This window comes from Acomys russatus, chromosome 24 (assembly GCF_903995435.1).
Source record: "Acomys russatus chromosome 24, mAcoRus1.1, whole genome shotgun sequence".
NCBI classification, from domain to species: Eukaryota; Metazoa; Chordata; class Mammalia; order Rodentia; family Muridae; genus Acomys; species Acomys russatus.
The window spans coordinates 9,158,498-9,175,681 of record NC_067160.1 but is presented as its reverse complement, the minus strand read 5'-3'; the positions used below and the strand labels follow the sequence as shown (position 1 = coordinate 9,175,681).

The window sequence follows — 17,184 nt, the reverse complement described above, 5'->3', positions numbered from 1 at the left end:
CATTTATACACACCTGAATCGCCAAAGACTCCTGGTTAATATCACGCACACATTACCAGGAATGTGTCACGTTTATAAGAAAGGGCACGCGTGCGGATGATGATGGCTGCGCAGTGTGTAACTCTCCAGCATGAGAGCTGGGGCCATGTTTTCAAAAGTCTTCATTTTTTCTTTTAAATTTCATTTTTCATCTGTAAAGTCAGTAATCCTACTGGGGCACTTTAAAAATGTGGAGATCTATCATTTCCTCCTGACTTACAGATACTGATGTATACACTGTTCTCGGACCATCTGTGCAGATGTATAGACTGAACACAAAATGCGATCGCTGGTATTTTTAGTTTAAGAGTGTGTGCAGAACATTCTGTTGGCTTAAACAATTCCAATTACAAAACTCTTAACAAATTATTAACGGCTCCTTTGGAATCCAATCTTTTCTATCCCTCCCAAATGGCATGAGAAAAAGTCGGCAGAACTGAGATTGCCAATGGCTGTGACAACAATCCCGTATCACCATATAGGAGGATTCTATAGGCGTCTCTCATAATATAGAATGTCTTTTTCCAGAGCAAAACCTGAGTAGTCATCTTGAGCTGGGCCAACAGACAGTGTAAGTAAGCTGGTTGTCTGGGGCCTTTAGCAGAGGGATCAAAGACGAAAGGAAACCTGTGACCCCAAGTCAGTATTCTGCCCCTCTCACCCTACGTGAAAGCAGGTGTGAGCAGAGCCAGACTCCACTCCTGTGGGATGAACCCCGGTCTTCAGAGGCATACATGGCTCTCAGAGGGAAAGGGTTTGCGTGATCTGTAGATAAGTTAAACAAAAAAACTGGCTAAAAGCAGTCTGCTTTGCATTTTTCACTACATGCTGGTGATTGTGTGTTTTTTTTTTTCTTAATTTACTTATCCCAGTTTGTATGTATGAATGTTTTGCCTGAGTGTGTGTGCACCGTGTGTGTGCCTGATGCCTTGGGAAGTCAGACGAGGGCACTGGGTCCCTTACAACTGGAGTTATGCACGGTTGTGAGCCACTGTGTGGGTGCAGGTAACCAAATGATGCTCTTCTGCAAGAAGTGCTCAGAACTGCTGAGCCATTTCTCCAGCCCACATGCTGGTAACTGTAAATTACAGAACTAAAATACTCCTCCTTGGCAGTGCTCTTTTGTTTTTGGTCTAAGTTCTAAGTAGGTGCTGTGATTACTCTTATGTTTAATATCCTTTTTCCCAGCACTGGGATAGAACCCAGCGTCTGGGGCATGCCAGGCAGGTGTTCTACTACTGAGCTGCACAACCTAGCAAATTTTAAGTGTGTGTGTGTATGTGTGTGTGTGTGTGTGTGTGTGTGTACACCTGTGTAAAATGAGCACATTTTTTTTTGGGCAGGGTATAAGCTCAATTATTTTTATTCATTAAACATTTACAATAAGCAATAGATTCTTCTGAAAAGTCAGCATTCCATATAAATGGGAAACGAACAATAACTCTGTTCTCTCCCTAAAGACTACATTTGAGGTATGTGAGTTTATCCCTCTCTTTAAAACTAGGTCAGCAATTCCGTACCAGGAATTGTGGTACAAAGTGAGCACATTTTGTTACTTCTGTTTTAATTAACTATGTCAAGTTAATATAGAGAATTTATGGAACTCCCAGTTCACACTGACTTCACTACATGTAATTATTCTAAAAATAAATTCCTTTATCTATTTATTTATTTTATGTATATGAGTGCTCTATCCACATGTATGCCTACATGCCAGAGGAGGGCATCAGGCCCCATAATAATAGGTTGTGAGGTACCATATGGTTTTTGGGAATTGAACTCAGGACCTTTGGAAGAGGAGCCAGTGCTCTTAATCCCTGATGCAACCCCTGACACTATTAACGACACTCTGCTATGCTTGCAAAGAGGAACTTATCATAACTGACTTCTGAGAGGCTTCATCCAGCAGCTGATGGAAACAGATGCAGAGATCCACAGCCAAACAATAGGCCGAGCCTGGGGAGTTCTGTGGAAGGGTGGGAGGAAGGATCGAGGGAGCCAGAGGGGTCAAGGACACCACAAGAAGACCTACAGAGTCAACTAACATGGGCCCATAGGGGCTCACAGAGACTGAGCCACCAACCGAAGAGCTTGCATGGGTTGGACCTAGACTCCCTACACATATGTAACAGATGTGCAGCTTGGTCATCATGAGAGTCCTCTAACAGTGGGAGTAGGGGATGTCTATGACCCTGTTGCCTGCTTTTAGATCCCTTTCCCCCAGCTGGGCTGCCTTGTCTGGCCTCAGTGTGAGAGGATACCTGTAGTCCTGCTGTGACTTGAGATGCCAGGGTGGGTTGGTACCCTTTGGGGACCTCCCCTTCTCTGAGAAGGAGAGTTGAGAATGGGGGGGGTGGGGGAGGAAGATGGGAGGGTAAGACTAGGAGGAGAGGAGGGAGAGGGCTGGGATCGGGCTGTAAAGTGATTAAATAAACAAATAAATGAAAAGAAGAAAAACAATTCCTAATGGTGAGAAATCACCCAAAGTAATTTCAGGTGTGTTCAAATTTGTAAACCTTTGCCACTCATATTGTGGCATTGCTATGGTTGATGTGACACGTACACACACTATCACAGGGATTTTAACGGCAAGGAAGCAACCTTGAAGCATTTTAACTTTTTAAATGTTATGTGTCTAGTTAAAATTTTAAGGCTTTTTTCCCTCTTAAATATATCAATGTGATTAAAAAGCACAAGTCATTTGCTTTTCCCTCAGTTTTTACCCTCTTATTAAAAATTAAAATTTATTTTTTTGTTACATTTACAAGAAAAAGTGTTAGTCATGAGGCCCACTACTTTTTCTTTTTCTTTTTTTAATATCTGTATCCTACAGAACATTGTCAACACTGAAAAACAACCTGTAGTATCAGACATCTCACCAATGGTATAATAGAATTAATATTCATTATTGCTAAACCACACCCTTTTTACATTTCTGATTTGTAATGGTAATGTTGAGGTGACAGACATAAAAATTTAGTTAATCCATTCACTGAAGCTAAAACTGCATCCCAGTGAAAATGCGAGCTCCCCAGTGTCCTTGTCAACTTCCTTCCTTCACGTTTTCTTGACTTGGGAAAAGGTGATGATGTGTGAGATGTTCTTAACGTTCTGATTAAAAAAAAAATCATTGAGTTTCATATTTATATAGAGCCAATTCCGTTCATCGCCACCTTTCACCATGTCACCTCTCCAGGAGGAACCCTTTACCCAGTCAGTCTTCTCCCTATTTTCCTGTCATCGTGTGTGTGACCACTTTGAGCGCTGTGAATGCACACTTTTCAGTCAGATAGAAAACACAAAGCAATGAGCATCAAATCATATTCTCAAAGCTAGGTTAGATGCTGGTGTGTGGTGCCTTCCTCAGAGGCCTGGTTTGTCAGAACAGTAGTCTGAGCTGTGAACACAGCATTAAACTCTCCGTGTTCCTTGGAACACAGACCTTGTGCATGTGTGTGTGTGTGTGTGTGTGTGTGTGTGTGTGTGTGTGTGTGTGAGAGAGAGAGAGAGAGAGAGAGAGAGAGAGAGAGAGAGAGGAGAGAGGAGAGAGAGAGAGAGAGAGAGAGAGAGAGAGAGAGAGAACAGGGGTGGGGGTGGATTGGATGGGTTTTGCTTGCTTGCTTTTGGATTTACATGAGTGCTGGCTGGTGCTTTAGCTCGGATGGGCTTGCCTAAGCATGAGACCCTGGGTTCAGTCCAAATCACCTTCACCACTACTGAAAAGAGAAAGAAAGAAAAAGAAGAAAAGAATGAAAGGAATGGAGGGAGGGAGGCAGGGAGGGGGAAAGAGAAAAGAAAAGGAAGGTAAAAGGCTTAGGAAAGATGAAATACTAGTCCCTAAAAAGTAATTAAGATCTAGGACATGGAACATGCTGATAAAAGATGCGGAGCTTCTGTCACCTGTCTAAGTGACTGTGGTTTCAGGACATTCTGAGTACAGTAAGGAGCATATATGTAACAAGCCATATTTGGTTTTTATTATTGTTTTGTAAAACAGGGTCTCACTAACTATTCTGGCTAGCCTGGTGCTCCTTATGTAGCCCAGGCCAGCCTCAAAATCACAGACCCACCTACGTCTGCTTCCTGAGTGCCAGAACTGAAGGCACCAGGCTCTGTCAGCAGCTTGGCCGAGCCCTGTCTGATTTAGCTATAGAATTTCATAGTTCTCATGGTTCTTTTGTCTTCTTTGCCTCCAGTCCTGGCCTTCTCTCGAGGCCTTCCCCTCTGCACTACATGTGTGCAGTTACAGAGAGTGTGTGGAGAGTCAGTGTAGCACCAGACAGGGAGATGACACGGCCAAATAGTGATCCACTGGAGGCTAGTCTAGCCACAGGTTCTGTGTTCTCTGGAGTTATGCCGCAGTTAGCACCAGATAGTTTGGCAGCCTTAAAAATCTCCCCCTCCCCTCCCTTGCCCCTCCCCTTCCTTCTTCTTCTTCTTCTTCTTCTTCTTCTTCTTCTTCTTCTTCTTCTTCTTCTTCTTCTTCTTCTTCTTCTTCTTCTTCTTCCTCCTCCTCCTCCTCCTCCTCTTCCTCCTCTCTCTCTTCTCTCTCTCTCCCTCTCCCCCTCCTTCCCCTGCCTCCCTCTTTTTCACCCAGGCAGATAACCAAGTCTGTAGGGAAATTGCTCAGGCCTTCCTCTTGAGGCTGGGACTATTTTGACTGGTTTTTCTCAGCTGCCTTTCTCTCCTTGAGGAACCCACTCTCACTCACACAGATCACAGTGTTTTGCCAGTAGAGTCTTGATATTCTGGAAACTGGCTGAAGCAACAATATCTCCTCTGCTGTCTTCCTCCACCTCCTCATGCCCCAAACCATGGATGATAAGGTTCCTACAGCCTTGCTGGACTACCAGATTGGAAGTCCTTGGGCCTGCAGTGCAATACTCTCTCATGTTAGTCAAGGAGCTGCCTAAGAGGTACAATTAGCTAAAAGATCTCTTTTGTGCAGAGTGTTCTGAACTGTTTAAGTTACTCATCTTGCTCGGGCAGTGGGGCATACAAATTTCCATCCTTTTTTTTTCCTTCTTTTTGGGTCATACATAAATAATGCTTTTTCATTTTTTGTTGTGAAGATGTGAAGAAAATTCTAGCCAACTGCCTAATAAAGCATTACAGAGAGAAGCTATGGGAAGCCAAATGCTTCCGAAAATAAAGCCCAGACACCTACTTTAGCCCAGCTGCTAATCACAGTGAGCCTACAGGGGCTTAGCCCAGAGTCTCTATCTGTCCTTAATTATATATCGAACGAATGTGAGGCTGAAATCCCAAGCCACAAAAATCAAGTGAAACTTTTTCTTATTGCTAATGATTCTGGAATCAGTCTTAACGGAAGAAATCTATACCCAGGAAGGAAGCAAAACAGAAACTCTTGGCAGCCTTTCTTAAGCCCCAAGTGGCATTGAAGTTTTTGGGTGAAAAACAGTCAACAACAAAGTGACTTGGAAAAAAAAACTGCTGAGAAATTAAAAAGAAAAATTTCTTTATTAAAATGGTTATTAATTGAAGATGGTTAAAAAAAAAAACAATACCTCTAGTATTTTTTTTTAAAGCTGTTATTAACATCTGATTAGCCTACTGGAAACAGACCAGAACAGGGGTGGGTGTTGGTGCCTTCACTCTAGCGATCACGTTTACAGTCTGTGCACCATCACACTGGGCTGAGCTTAACATTCTGAAAATGGCTGGAAACAAGTGAAAGCCAGAGTTCTGTGTCACGTGAGGCATCTCTATGTTTAAAGTAAAGCCAGAAAAATACTGAATCATAGACACTGCATTATTTCCTCATTGGTTCATTTAGGATATGACTAGTCTTTATAAATTGTTATGCTCATGAGAGAGAGAGAGAGAGAGAGAAAGAGAGAGAGAGAGAGAGAGAGAGAGAGAGAGAGACTTTCTCCTGTGCACATGTTTGCAGGTATGTGTGCACCTGTGTGTGAACCACAAGTCACCGTGCACCATCTTCCTCCGTTGCTGATCTCGGCACTGGGATTACAGACTGGAGCCAAACTCTGTTCCTTGTGCTTGGGTGGCAGATACTTTATGGATGAAGCCATCTCCCTGGCCCTGAGGAAAATTTAAAATCAGTCCTAAATTCTCCACAGACCTATTTAAATAGAAGGGAATCCCGAGGGCTGCAAAGTTCTTTTTACGTATACAGTGCTACCGTAGAAGCAAGGGTCTAAGGAATTTAATGAGTAGCTACTACATTCCTCAAAAGGCTGACAGAGCTTTTAAGAGCTTTGTTTAATGGCAGCTAGTGAAGGAAACTTTCAGCACCCTATGTCCCTGTTCCACGTAATCACGCTATATTTCTGTCATATCGAAGCAAAAAATGTTCATCATTTTGTCAGCTCTGTCTGAGAAACAGAGAATTACCTTCTCGGGCTCTGGAGATTTATGCTTTTAATTACCTCCTATCTGCTTCAGTACCCTCCAAACCTAAGAATCAATATAAATAGTCTTATTTATGGGGAAAAATGTAAAATGTTTGACAAAAGCTGGCTATCACTTTCTAGATTTTCATTGGACACTATTGATCCCTTCTATTTTTGGCTCTGTACCTTTGTTCTTGACAGAATTGGTTGGGTTTTCAAACTTACCATATTAATTTTTCCAATAATTCATATTGCTTAGTAGCAGATGTAGATTTTACAATAAGCATTTCAGTTCCTAGGTGAGCAGCAGTGAGAGCAGGGTCCCCTCAGCATCTCTGCAGGGCTCTGCTGAAGTCTGCCTGTCTCCAATTCCCATCATACACTCATGTTTTAGCAAGGAGCAACTTTCATGGCTCTTTTTTCCCAGTAGGAGCCGTGTTAGCACAGGCACAATTGATCAGACTGGGCACCGATGCTCTGGAACACATACCACTTACCCATGAACGTACATGTAGCCATTGCTCATGTTATTGGGTGATTGTTCCAGAAGCTTCCTTGAGTGCCAAAATCTGTGATGGCAGGAGGTCCTTATAAAAAATGACATGGGATTTGAATATAGCCACCTGTATTTTTTTAATTATCTCCAGACTATCGACAACACCACTGAAATAGAAATTTTCTGCAATAGCTCTTATACTGCGTTGCTTAAGGAAGAAGTGAAGGGAGGGAAATAGTCTGTGTTTTTAGTACAGAACCATGCATGATTTTGACTATGCTGTGTGTCCACTGGTAAAGGAGGCCTACTTTATACAATTCATATGCAATTACATGAATGAAACCATAGAGGTGTAGCTGCCTACGCCTACGGCTGTCAAGAGCAATAGAGAAGATGTGTGCAGGTGGTTGGCAGTGGTTAGACGCATGCACATGACGTAGGGACCAGTTAAAGTATAGCCTTAATGCATATGGAGAAGTTGGATTGATTCGTGTGACAGTGAGCTTCTCTTGGTGGGAGTCAAATATCAAGAGACAAATTTTCTATATTGAAAGCAAAGGATCTGCTTACGGAAAGGAGAAGCTTAGTAAAAACCTTCCCAGTGTTGAAGACAGACAGGGAAGGCGGTGTATTTGTTACTCTGCTGTGTCCAAGGAAGAGAAAAGGAAAAAGGGCACTGGGAAAGAATAAAAGATTAAGTGGATGATGAAGGAAGAAGAAATGTAATGCTTCAGAAGAGACCACGGAAAAGAACAAGGGAAGACACACTTCAGAGACAGAAGCTAGCTCAAGGATGAGGACAGCAAGCTGCAGAAGTCCCTGGAATATGAAATGGTGACCAAATTTCATAAAACCCTTGCAGCTGACTATCTGCACCGGTTTTCCTGAAAGGGACATTTTCAAAGGCGATGCCCAACAGGGTTCCGGGTTCTTGGTTGATCTGGTTTCGGAGGAAGGGCAGCTGCTGCAGGGACTTGGTGCCCCACGAGAGCTGGTGGGGGAGGACAGTCAGGCCTGGTGGCCAAGAGATGGAGGATCCACCAACAGCATGTGGAAAGGAAACGTATGTGGGACCCAGAGCTGTGGCTTTGCAGCCAACCCCGCGACTGTGACTGGGGAGGACCGGGTGGGCTGCAGAGGATGGGGGTGCCTGCAGCAGACACAGCAGGAAGGCTTTGTAAGTGTCACACCGTGGATGAAGTTTGTTTTACGAGAGGTAGGAGAGTTTGTACTGTGAGATTTTAACTGCTAAAGAAATCAGGAGGTGGGACTAAGACTTAACATGGGGCAGGCAGGAGGGTGCTGGTAGAAATACCAGAGGATACAATCTCGGCGAAATTAAGATAGTAAGGTGACATAGACGCAAAATAAGGGTGCCAGGGTTGCAGAAATACCAATTGCCCGCTAACCACGGTCGTGAGAATTGCCGCTGATCTCTGATGACTGCGATTTTCAAAATTTCAGAGGTTTAGAGTCAAGAATAGGACAGTGAAGTCACCTTCAAAAATGTTCGCACAAATGGCTGGCCTACCATTTTATCTTTGAAACAAACCTTTGGTTTCCTGTCTATCTATAATATGCTGAGGTCAATCAATGAAACGACATGAGGTCATCTCTTTACATCCCCCGGCAGGAAGACGGAAAGCATAGCAAGAAGCACAGGGGGTTAAAATCAGAGACACTGGCTAAACCAAAGCCCATCGCCTAACCCAGAAAGGACGACGTCAACAAACCTCACCAACCCACTAATGTCGTAACATAAAATAAAATGCAGAGAATTGTGGGCGATGGTGGGGTTTCACTGTTGAAGATGCTGTTCAGAAAGTAGCATTGTAGGCTTTGCTGGTCAGATGGGTGAGCATCATGCTAGTAATGAACGCCTATGGAATCAGCATCAGGGGGTACCATGCTTCATAATTTGTGACCTCAGTGATGGGATTGTTAGGGTCGATTCCTGGACTAGAGTCTTCAAAACTCGATTAGACCACTGGGCTCTTGTTCCTGTTTCCCTACGGAGTGTGAGGACCCAGGTGAGGTGAAGATCACTTTACAGTGATGGTGATGTTGATGTCATCTGTTTTGAAACACTTAGAAAACCCAAGTCGCCCTGCTCTAATCTTACATAAAACCACATTTGTATTTTCTTGACCCTTCTACTGCTAGTCTCCAAGGAACTGAAATTAATATGTAAATTAAAAACTTTTTTGTGATCTCCCAACTTCCAACCTAGCCAAAAAGAGAGAGAAAAAAAAATGTTCGCCTCAAGATTTTACTTTTGAAGCGTGCGCTAGCTCATGTTCCTGACTGGGCTCATCTCAGGAGACGGCATGTTCCAGCTGACAGGCAAAGATTCCTACGCAGGCTCATCCATTTATGATGATCCTTCAGTTGTAGTGTGTTCATTTATCAGTGGGCAGAGGAACATGGAGGCTCATGACAACCTCATTATGGCTTACTTTAGGTTAGGACTAAAAAATAAATAAATAAAAAGACGATGAAGAAGGAAGGAAGAAGTGGCATCTGCACATGTTTGTGCAAAGGCCCAGGACTCTTTTGGAAAGTGTATTATTCCTGGGCTGCAGTGCCTGCCTCTGGCAAAGTTAATGGTGTCAATTTGTAAAGGCTCGCTTGGGAAATGTTTGTGATTAATGCTCACTCATTTACATAAGGCTGCATTGTGTAAACAAAGCTGTAGCCTTTTGCCTTCCAACAGCGGAGTTCTATTGAGATGATAAAAGCTGGACAAAGTGGGCTGCGGGACACTTAAACTAGGTCGCTTGGAGTTTTACTGCACAAGGCCCGCCCTGGTATGTTTTATGTGGGTTATGGAGAACTGGCGGAGTGCAGTCTGTTTACTGTGCAAATTTGCCTTCCAGATCTTTCAATAAACATATTTTCTACACTGAAGAGTGAAGCCAATTCAGTCTCGGGCTGATTTAGAAATGTTATTAAAGGAAATAAGGATGATCATCTTCTTAATTCTTGCATTAAAATGTAAATAGGGTAATTATCAAATAATAAACTTTCTCCCCAATAAAAAAATGCTCAGTTAGAGTGCTCAGTTATGCAGATTATGACGCCATTACTAAACCCTGGGAACGCATATATGTCACATTTCTGAATTTGCCATCCAGATTTTTTGTGGTTTTATTGCCTAGGATCTAAGCATGACTCAGAAATCTCATTACTTTCTTTCTTCTCCACAGGAAGTTGGTGGTCATCTGCTGACATGTGTGCAGCTGTCCCTGTCCATATTAGTGCACTCAGAAAATATAAAAAAGGAATAATGGTGAGCACAAATCAAAGGGGTGAGACATTCTGAACTGTAGGAAGAAAATTCTCACTCCTCCCTCAAACGAGCCATGGAATAGATTGAGTTTCTGATTGTGTGTGTGTGTGTGTGTATGTTGGCTTCAAACAGGGTTTTACGCTGTCCAGGCCTCACACTCATCTGTAGACTGGGCTGGCCATCACCTCCTGTCTCCTGAGTGCTAGGATTGCAGGGGCAGGCCAGCACACCTGGCTTCCATGACACAACAGAAAGTAGAATTCTGAGGTCTTTGCTGTCCTATCTGTAAGACAGATGTGTTTATGCCCTGTTCGTCTGATGGCAATACCATGGAGATTATTTTTAATCACAGAGCTAGAACGGTCCACTTTAGTTCCTATCATAGAAAGGAAAACTAAGGCCAAGAGTGTTGGTATCATTTCTCAAGTTTAGAAACAGAACTTAAATCTGTATTAAAGAACTCCTTTTTACTTTATTTATTTATTTACTCACTCTATCTATCTATCTATCTATCTATCTATCTATCTATCTATCTTTAAATTTTGAGACAGGATCTGTGCAGCCTGTTTGCCCTGGAACTCACTATGTAGCCCAGTCTGGCCTTAATTTCCCAGAGATCTTTCCACTTCTGCACCTTCCTTTAACTTGAAAGCCATTAACAAGCAATCAAACTCTTCTTACAATGAATGCTTAATGACTGCTTTTTCTGTGTTCCTTTTCCTTTTCCTTTTTCTTTTCTTTCTTTCTTTCTTTTCTTTTTTGTTTTGTTTTGTTTTGTTTTTTTTTTTTTGTTGTTGTTGTTGTTTTTTGAGACAGGGTTTCTCTGTGTAGCCCTGGCTGCCCTGGACTTGCTTTCAGGACCAGGTTGGCCTGGGATTCACAGAGAACTGCCTCACATGTGCTGGGATTAAAGGCATGTGCCACCATGCCCGCTTCCTCTTCCCTTTTTAAGGAGCTGTATACATTGGGCACACAAGACAGTGGTGGATAAGAGATAAAAGATGCCACCGTCAATTCCGTCTGCTAATTCATTTCCCCTTTGTGATGTTAGATGTTACATCACACATTAAGAGAATCTAAGGTTTCTGGGACATAAGCATCTTTGTCTAGCACATTAGCAAATAAAAAGGTCAAGGAATGCTCTACAGCGATAGAGCAGTATAGTGTGAGAAATACAAGGCAGGATGTGGGGAGATGGCTCAATGGGAAAGTGTCTGTCTTGGAAGCATGAGGACCTGAGCACCTGCATCAGTGCCAGGTGTGGTGGCCACGTGTGGTGGCCAGGTATGGTGGCCACGTGTGGTGGCCACATGTGGAGGCCACGTGCTAGGGAACAGACACACTCAGATCTTCGAGGCTCATTGGCCAGATGATCTAGCTGAAAAGGTGAACTCTAGGTTTAGTGAGAGGACCCTGCCACAAGAAAAAGAGAGAGGAGCTAGAGAGATGGCTCAATAGTTAAGAGCACTGGCTGTTCTTCCAGAGGACCCTGGTTTAGTTCCCAGCACCCACATGGCAGCTCACAACTGTTTGTAACTCCAGTTCTAGAGGTTCCAACACCCTCCAACAGACATACATGCCAGCAAAACTCCGATGCACGTGAAATAAAAATTTTAAAAATTAAATTTTTTTTTTAAAAGAGAGGAAGAGAGATTGAGAAAAACACCTGACATCAATTGATTCTCACATTCTTGCTCACACATATGCATGCATGCGTGCATGCACACATATGTACATAAAACACACATACACATGTGTGCATGAACACAATAAAAACAAACAAGCAAAGGCAGAGAAAGGTGCTACTCCATATGTAAGAAAAAGAAAAACTTATATTCACATTTAGTTACAGTTCCATAAACAAACTCTGGGAGGTTATATTAAAAAGTACTAAGGTATTGATTATAATTAAGAATGACAACTAAAGCTTGAGGAGTTTAAGTGGATGAGATTTTTAAGAAGATTTCCTTAACTTTATATGTAGGCATGTTTTGCCTGCATGGATGCAAGTGCAGGATATACACTAGGGTGTGCAGTACCCATGGCTGCCAGAAGAGGGTGCCAGCTCCCCTTCAACTGGCGTTACAGAAGGTGCTGGGAATGGAGGCTAGGTCCTCTGCAAAAGCAACTAGTACTTTTCACTGCTGACTCATCTGTCCAGCCCCAAGATGGAGTGATTTTTCAATATACCTTGATTATTGTAGGTTTTGTAGTAAGTAATGAAACCAGGAAGTATAAATCTCCAAAATGTATGCTTCTAGAGATTTTTCTTTCTTTCGCATGGGTGCTCTAAGAAGTGAGTGCTTTTTATTAAAATAGACGGTTTGGGAGATTTGGGTATTCATTCTTCTGTCTTTACAGGAAGAACTGACAGCTCAGGGATACTGAGGCGTCAAATGAATTAACATCCTACATTCCTCTGTTTATTTAGATGCATTTCAGTTCTTCTGTATGGAGTTTTATGAGGTACTAAACATTCACTAGACTTTGGTTGAAACCACACGAAGTATAATTGCTGAAATCATGACCAAGTTCTCTTCTTTTCCTGTGAGTGCAATTCCATTGACCTTACTGTGTAGAATTATGAAAATGTCACATCATGGTATATACGAAGAAGGATGTCTGCTATTTTTGAATTTCTAAAAACACATTAAATCTGTGGTATGCTCTTTGGAAAATGGCTTCTGAGTTCAGAAACTCAGGAAACCCCACAGCAGATACACCTTCAGCGTCCCATCTGCAGTGGTGGCTGGTTTTATCCAGTTGTTGAATTATTACCAGATTTCTTCTGTTGTTTATTTTGTACTTTATTTTTTACACATTTAAAACCCTACTTAGATTTTACCCTTTCCTTGGTATCTTTTTTAGCAGACTGTCAATGCTGGCTAGTCATAATAAAAAATTTTCCTACATTTCTATGCAATAGAAGTATAACTTATAGAAAACATGATTCTTTAAGATATTTAGTCAGCCTGAACACATGCATGCACTGTGATAGCTCTTCTTGAAAATAACAATGGTCTTCCTCAGCATTCACTGAACTGCTTCGCACATTTTCTGATTTGGAAGTGCTTTTGGCAAGCAGATAGCATTGGTGAGATCAAGCATGGCCCAGTACATGCGAGGCTGATTATGCAGAGAATGTCTAAATCTTTATGGTCAGCCTCTTGTCCTACGGTTCAGATTTGAAGCACTGAATCTAAGTCGCTTGGAAACTGGACACACTGGAGCACCAGGAGGAACCTGTGCTGAGATGCCACAGGTCACACAAATATGAAGAGATTTATCTGTATTCAGACCAATCAGCACCAGCCTGACACATTTCAGAGAGTAATGAAAAGGCAATACTCACATCCGAGTTAAAGCGAAGCTGACAGACATTACAAGAAATAACTTGTTTCTTCTTTGGGGGAATGGAGACTCCAAACGTGTGGTTAATGACTGCCTTCTGCACAGGGTCCATCTGAAGAGCAAATGATTAAAAACAGAAAGTCAAAATTATCATCAAAGACAAGACAGCACTGTGGGCAAATAAGAGAAGCAGAATTACTCCTAAAGGCTTTAACTCTTAGTTGCCAAATGAGGCTACCATCAAAGAGTCCCGCTCATCAGTAATGCGCTTGTCTCCAGGAATGAAGGCTAAAAACAAAAGCAAAACAAACCAGCTTGAAGTCATAACACGAAAAGGACCACAACAGCATCACCACATGCCTCGCGATCCAGTGCTGATGGAAGGCGGCATGGGAAATGTTAAGGAGTCACACTACAAGAAAACCAAAGCCCCAGGTGTTGGGGTTAAAATTAAGTTGTTAATGTTTTCTTTGGAAGAAGTGATAATGTTCAGCCTGGTCTCGAATGACCTCAGTGACAGTTATTAGAGATATATTTAACTTCTTAAGTTTTGATTTATGGCAGAGTTGTAAACGTCAGGCTCTTATTACGGATACTGAAATTGTGTATCTTTATTTTAAAATAATTTATTAGCTTTCCCGTTCTTGTGGATTGGAACTTGCTGTACCAGAAAGTATATTACAAATGAGCACTCAGAGGCATGCAAGAGATTGGCTAAAATGCAATCCTTGTTTAAATATTGATCAAGCAAGGTTTTGTTTTATGGCCTGATTCCTTTTGGCTTGCATATAAAACATATATGCAGATAATATATATATATATATATATACACATATATATATATATATACACATATATATACAGAGTCCTGAAAGTATTCAGCCACAGAAAAAGGCATGGTGTAGAGATATCACACTTAGAAAAAGAAGCGATTCTATTTGCAGAGCAGATAAAAAGAGAATAGGTGATGATTCTCTCCTGTAGCCCAGAAACTAATCCCTGAGCATTAACATCAGACAACTGGCGGCTCACAAAACAATGCAGCTCATGAGCGAAGAATTACTCATCAACAGGTGTGACTCGGGCAAGGACAGGTCAACTGACACCACCAAATAGGAAATCTCCCCCAGCTCAGTTTAGCATTGAATAAGTTGATGACGTTTGAGAGAGAGAGAGAGAGAAGAAATAAATACTATTCCTGGCCGCGGTTATAAATCAGCAAAATATAGAATTAACACTTGGGAGAACTTACACACAGCAAGAACGAGGGTAGAATTATGGTTACATATGTTACATGTAGTGACAACAATGGAAGACATGTATGTATGTATGTATGTATATTAAACACAATACTAATTACAGAAGAGAAGGAATGAACTGAGGAAGGGATGGGGAGCACCAGAGAAGTTGTTTGGGAGAGAGGGAGAAACTAGAATACAGGGTGCTCATATGTGAAACTCTCCAAACCTACAAATTTTAAGGTAATGGAATTAGTTCATTTTTTCCCCCTCCAAGTTTAACGGTTGGGAGAGGTATCGTAAATGAATACTTCCACTATAGAAACAGGGGAGGTAGTGTGAATGTACATTTTTCTGGAGCTGTAAAATGGTCTCACATAGCAACCTAGAGCTCAGGAATGCAGGGCAAGTGTTACCACCGTCCTGCCTCAACAGGCCTTGAATCTTACAGCATGAGAATAAGACGAAACAGAACTACGCTAAACACAACAGCCACTGGTGGGCAGAGGCAATCCCAGGCTTGAAAGAAAACACTAGACATTTACTTTATTTACAGATGTGTATCTAAGTGCTTTCTGGTGGCTCCTATGGGTATATTAGCATATCAACTTGTACTCGGTTGGAAAATAAAATAGACTACCTTAATTGGCAGGGTTAAAATCACCCAAATTTCAAAGTTAACCAAAGAGTCTTTTATTGTGATAGTTTTTAACCCTCAGTAAAATATTTCCCATTGGGGATTGTGTGAAATGCAAAGGGTCAAATTGTGTAGACATATACCAACGCTAATCCATGCATGCCACCTTGGCTCCATGTTGTTGTGTGTCTACACTAACGCTTCATCTTTATCAAGGTGCTTTTAAAAATCATAAATAATAATATTCACTAAACCACAGCTAGAACGTACATTTTCCCTATTGGCCATTTAAAAATATATATTGAAAATCACCCATTAAAGCACAGCTAGGGTGTACACTTTCCCCTATTATTCACTTAAAAATATATTGAGATTTAATCTTAAAATAAAAACCTCCATTGCTTAAAATAAACGCATGTGTCCCGGCTTCACCTATGGTATGACACAGAAGCACTCACGAGATATGAGCTTAAAATATTCTGGTTTAAGGCTTTTATTAAGCCAAGCTAATTAGGGGTGGCTCTAACACAGTCCTGGAATAGACGTGCCCCCTTCATCTCTTTTTCAAAGAACTCCTAACACAACGGCATCTTACTCAAAGCTGACATGGGCACTCATCAGTCTGAACACACTGCTCCTCCTCTCAATCCCTAAGGCTAAGTCAGTCATGGCTGAACACTCCAAACACAGAGGCAGACAAGGTCCCAGCCCCCTGCTTCCCAAAGCCTCTTATGGAGCTCCCGAAAGACACTGGCACCAGATTTGGCTCCTGTGGCCTGAAAGATCATAGATTTCCCCACAAAGTCATTCAGTTGGGACAGCAGTGTTAAGGGCTTCCCTGTCTCCTGCCTTGCTGCCTGCATTTGAATGGCCAGCAGCCGGCCATATTGAAATCTTGCCCCTACGTATCTCACTTAGAAAGATACACTATTTTCTACCGAAAAGATCCATTTCCTTATATGACTTCTCAGAAAAAGCCCATGTTTTCCTCTTGTCGAAATACCTTTGGTCTTTCTCTTAGATGTCTATTTTGAGGGCAAACCCTGAGTGGCAGGATTGAGAGACACCTATGAGGTAAGTGGAGCATAGCCCTGGGTCTGTCTGCAAGGCATTTCCTGCGAGGAACAGCGGGGAGGGCCCATCCTAATGTGAGTGGCAAACTCAACAGGCTGGGGAACCTGGGTGGAGTCAGAGGCCAAGGAGGAAGAAACTCTGCAGGAAAGCCTGTCTTCTCTTCTCTGCCTGTCATGGTGCAGCTGCTCAGGAGTCACACGGTTATTGCTGCTCTAACAGATCGAAACCCAAAGCAACCTCTCCTCCTATGGCTTGAATAGAAAATGCCCCTAGGTGACCTCTGTGTTGGTTCTCTCACTGGTAGCATTAAGGAGATAGACAGTAGAGCCTGGGGGAGGTCAGGCCTACCCGAGGAAGCAGACCCTTGGGCTTATGCCACTGAGGGCTATGCCTGGCTCCCAGGCCCTTCCTCACATCCTGTTTCCTGTGTGCCTTAGCCGCCTGTCTGGCTGCATTCCTTGAAACAAGTGCTGCTGTTCTGTGGACTGAGACGTGACCCCGCCGAGTTCCTGAACCATATGGGTGGGATTCAGGTCTGCAGCACCAAAAAGGCGGTTGGCTTTTTAAAAGGTAGAGCGCGGTAATATTCTGATTTTTTTACTTTATGTGTCTCTGCCGTGTTCTAACAGCTAGATGAAAATAATTGCTGTTACATAGACTTGCTTGTTTGTTGAACTAGTGGGACG

General features: G+C 42.4%; 1 protein-coding gene across 5 annotated transcripts in view; it reads right to left on the bottom strand.

Moving 5' to 3' along the window:
- Znf385b (zinc finger protein 385B) overlaps positions 1 to 17,184 on the bottom strand; it is a 291,955-nt gene that overhangs the window by 53,701 nt on the left and 221,070 nt on the right. For all 5 annotated transcript variants that reach the window (XM_051166982.1, XM_051166983.1, XM_051166986.1 and 2 more), the window contains one exon: positions 13,551 to 13,661. In XM_051166982.1, the coding sequence (XP_051022939.1) occupies positions 13,551 to 13,661 (111 nt within the window). The remainder of the gene's footprint in view (positions 1 to 13,550; positions 13,662 to 17,184) is intronic.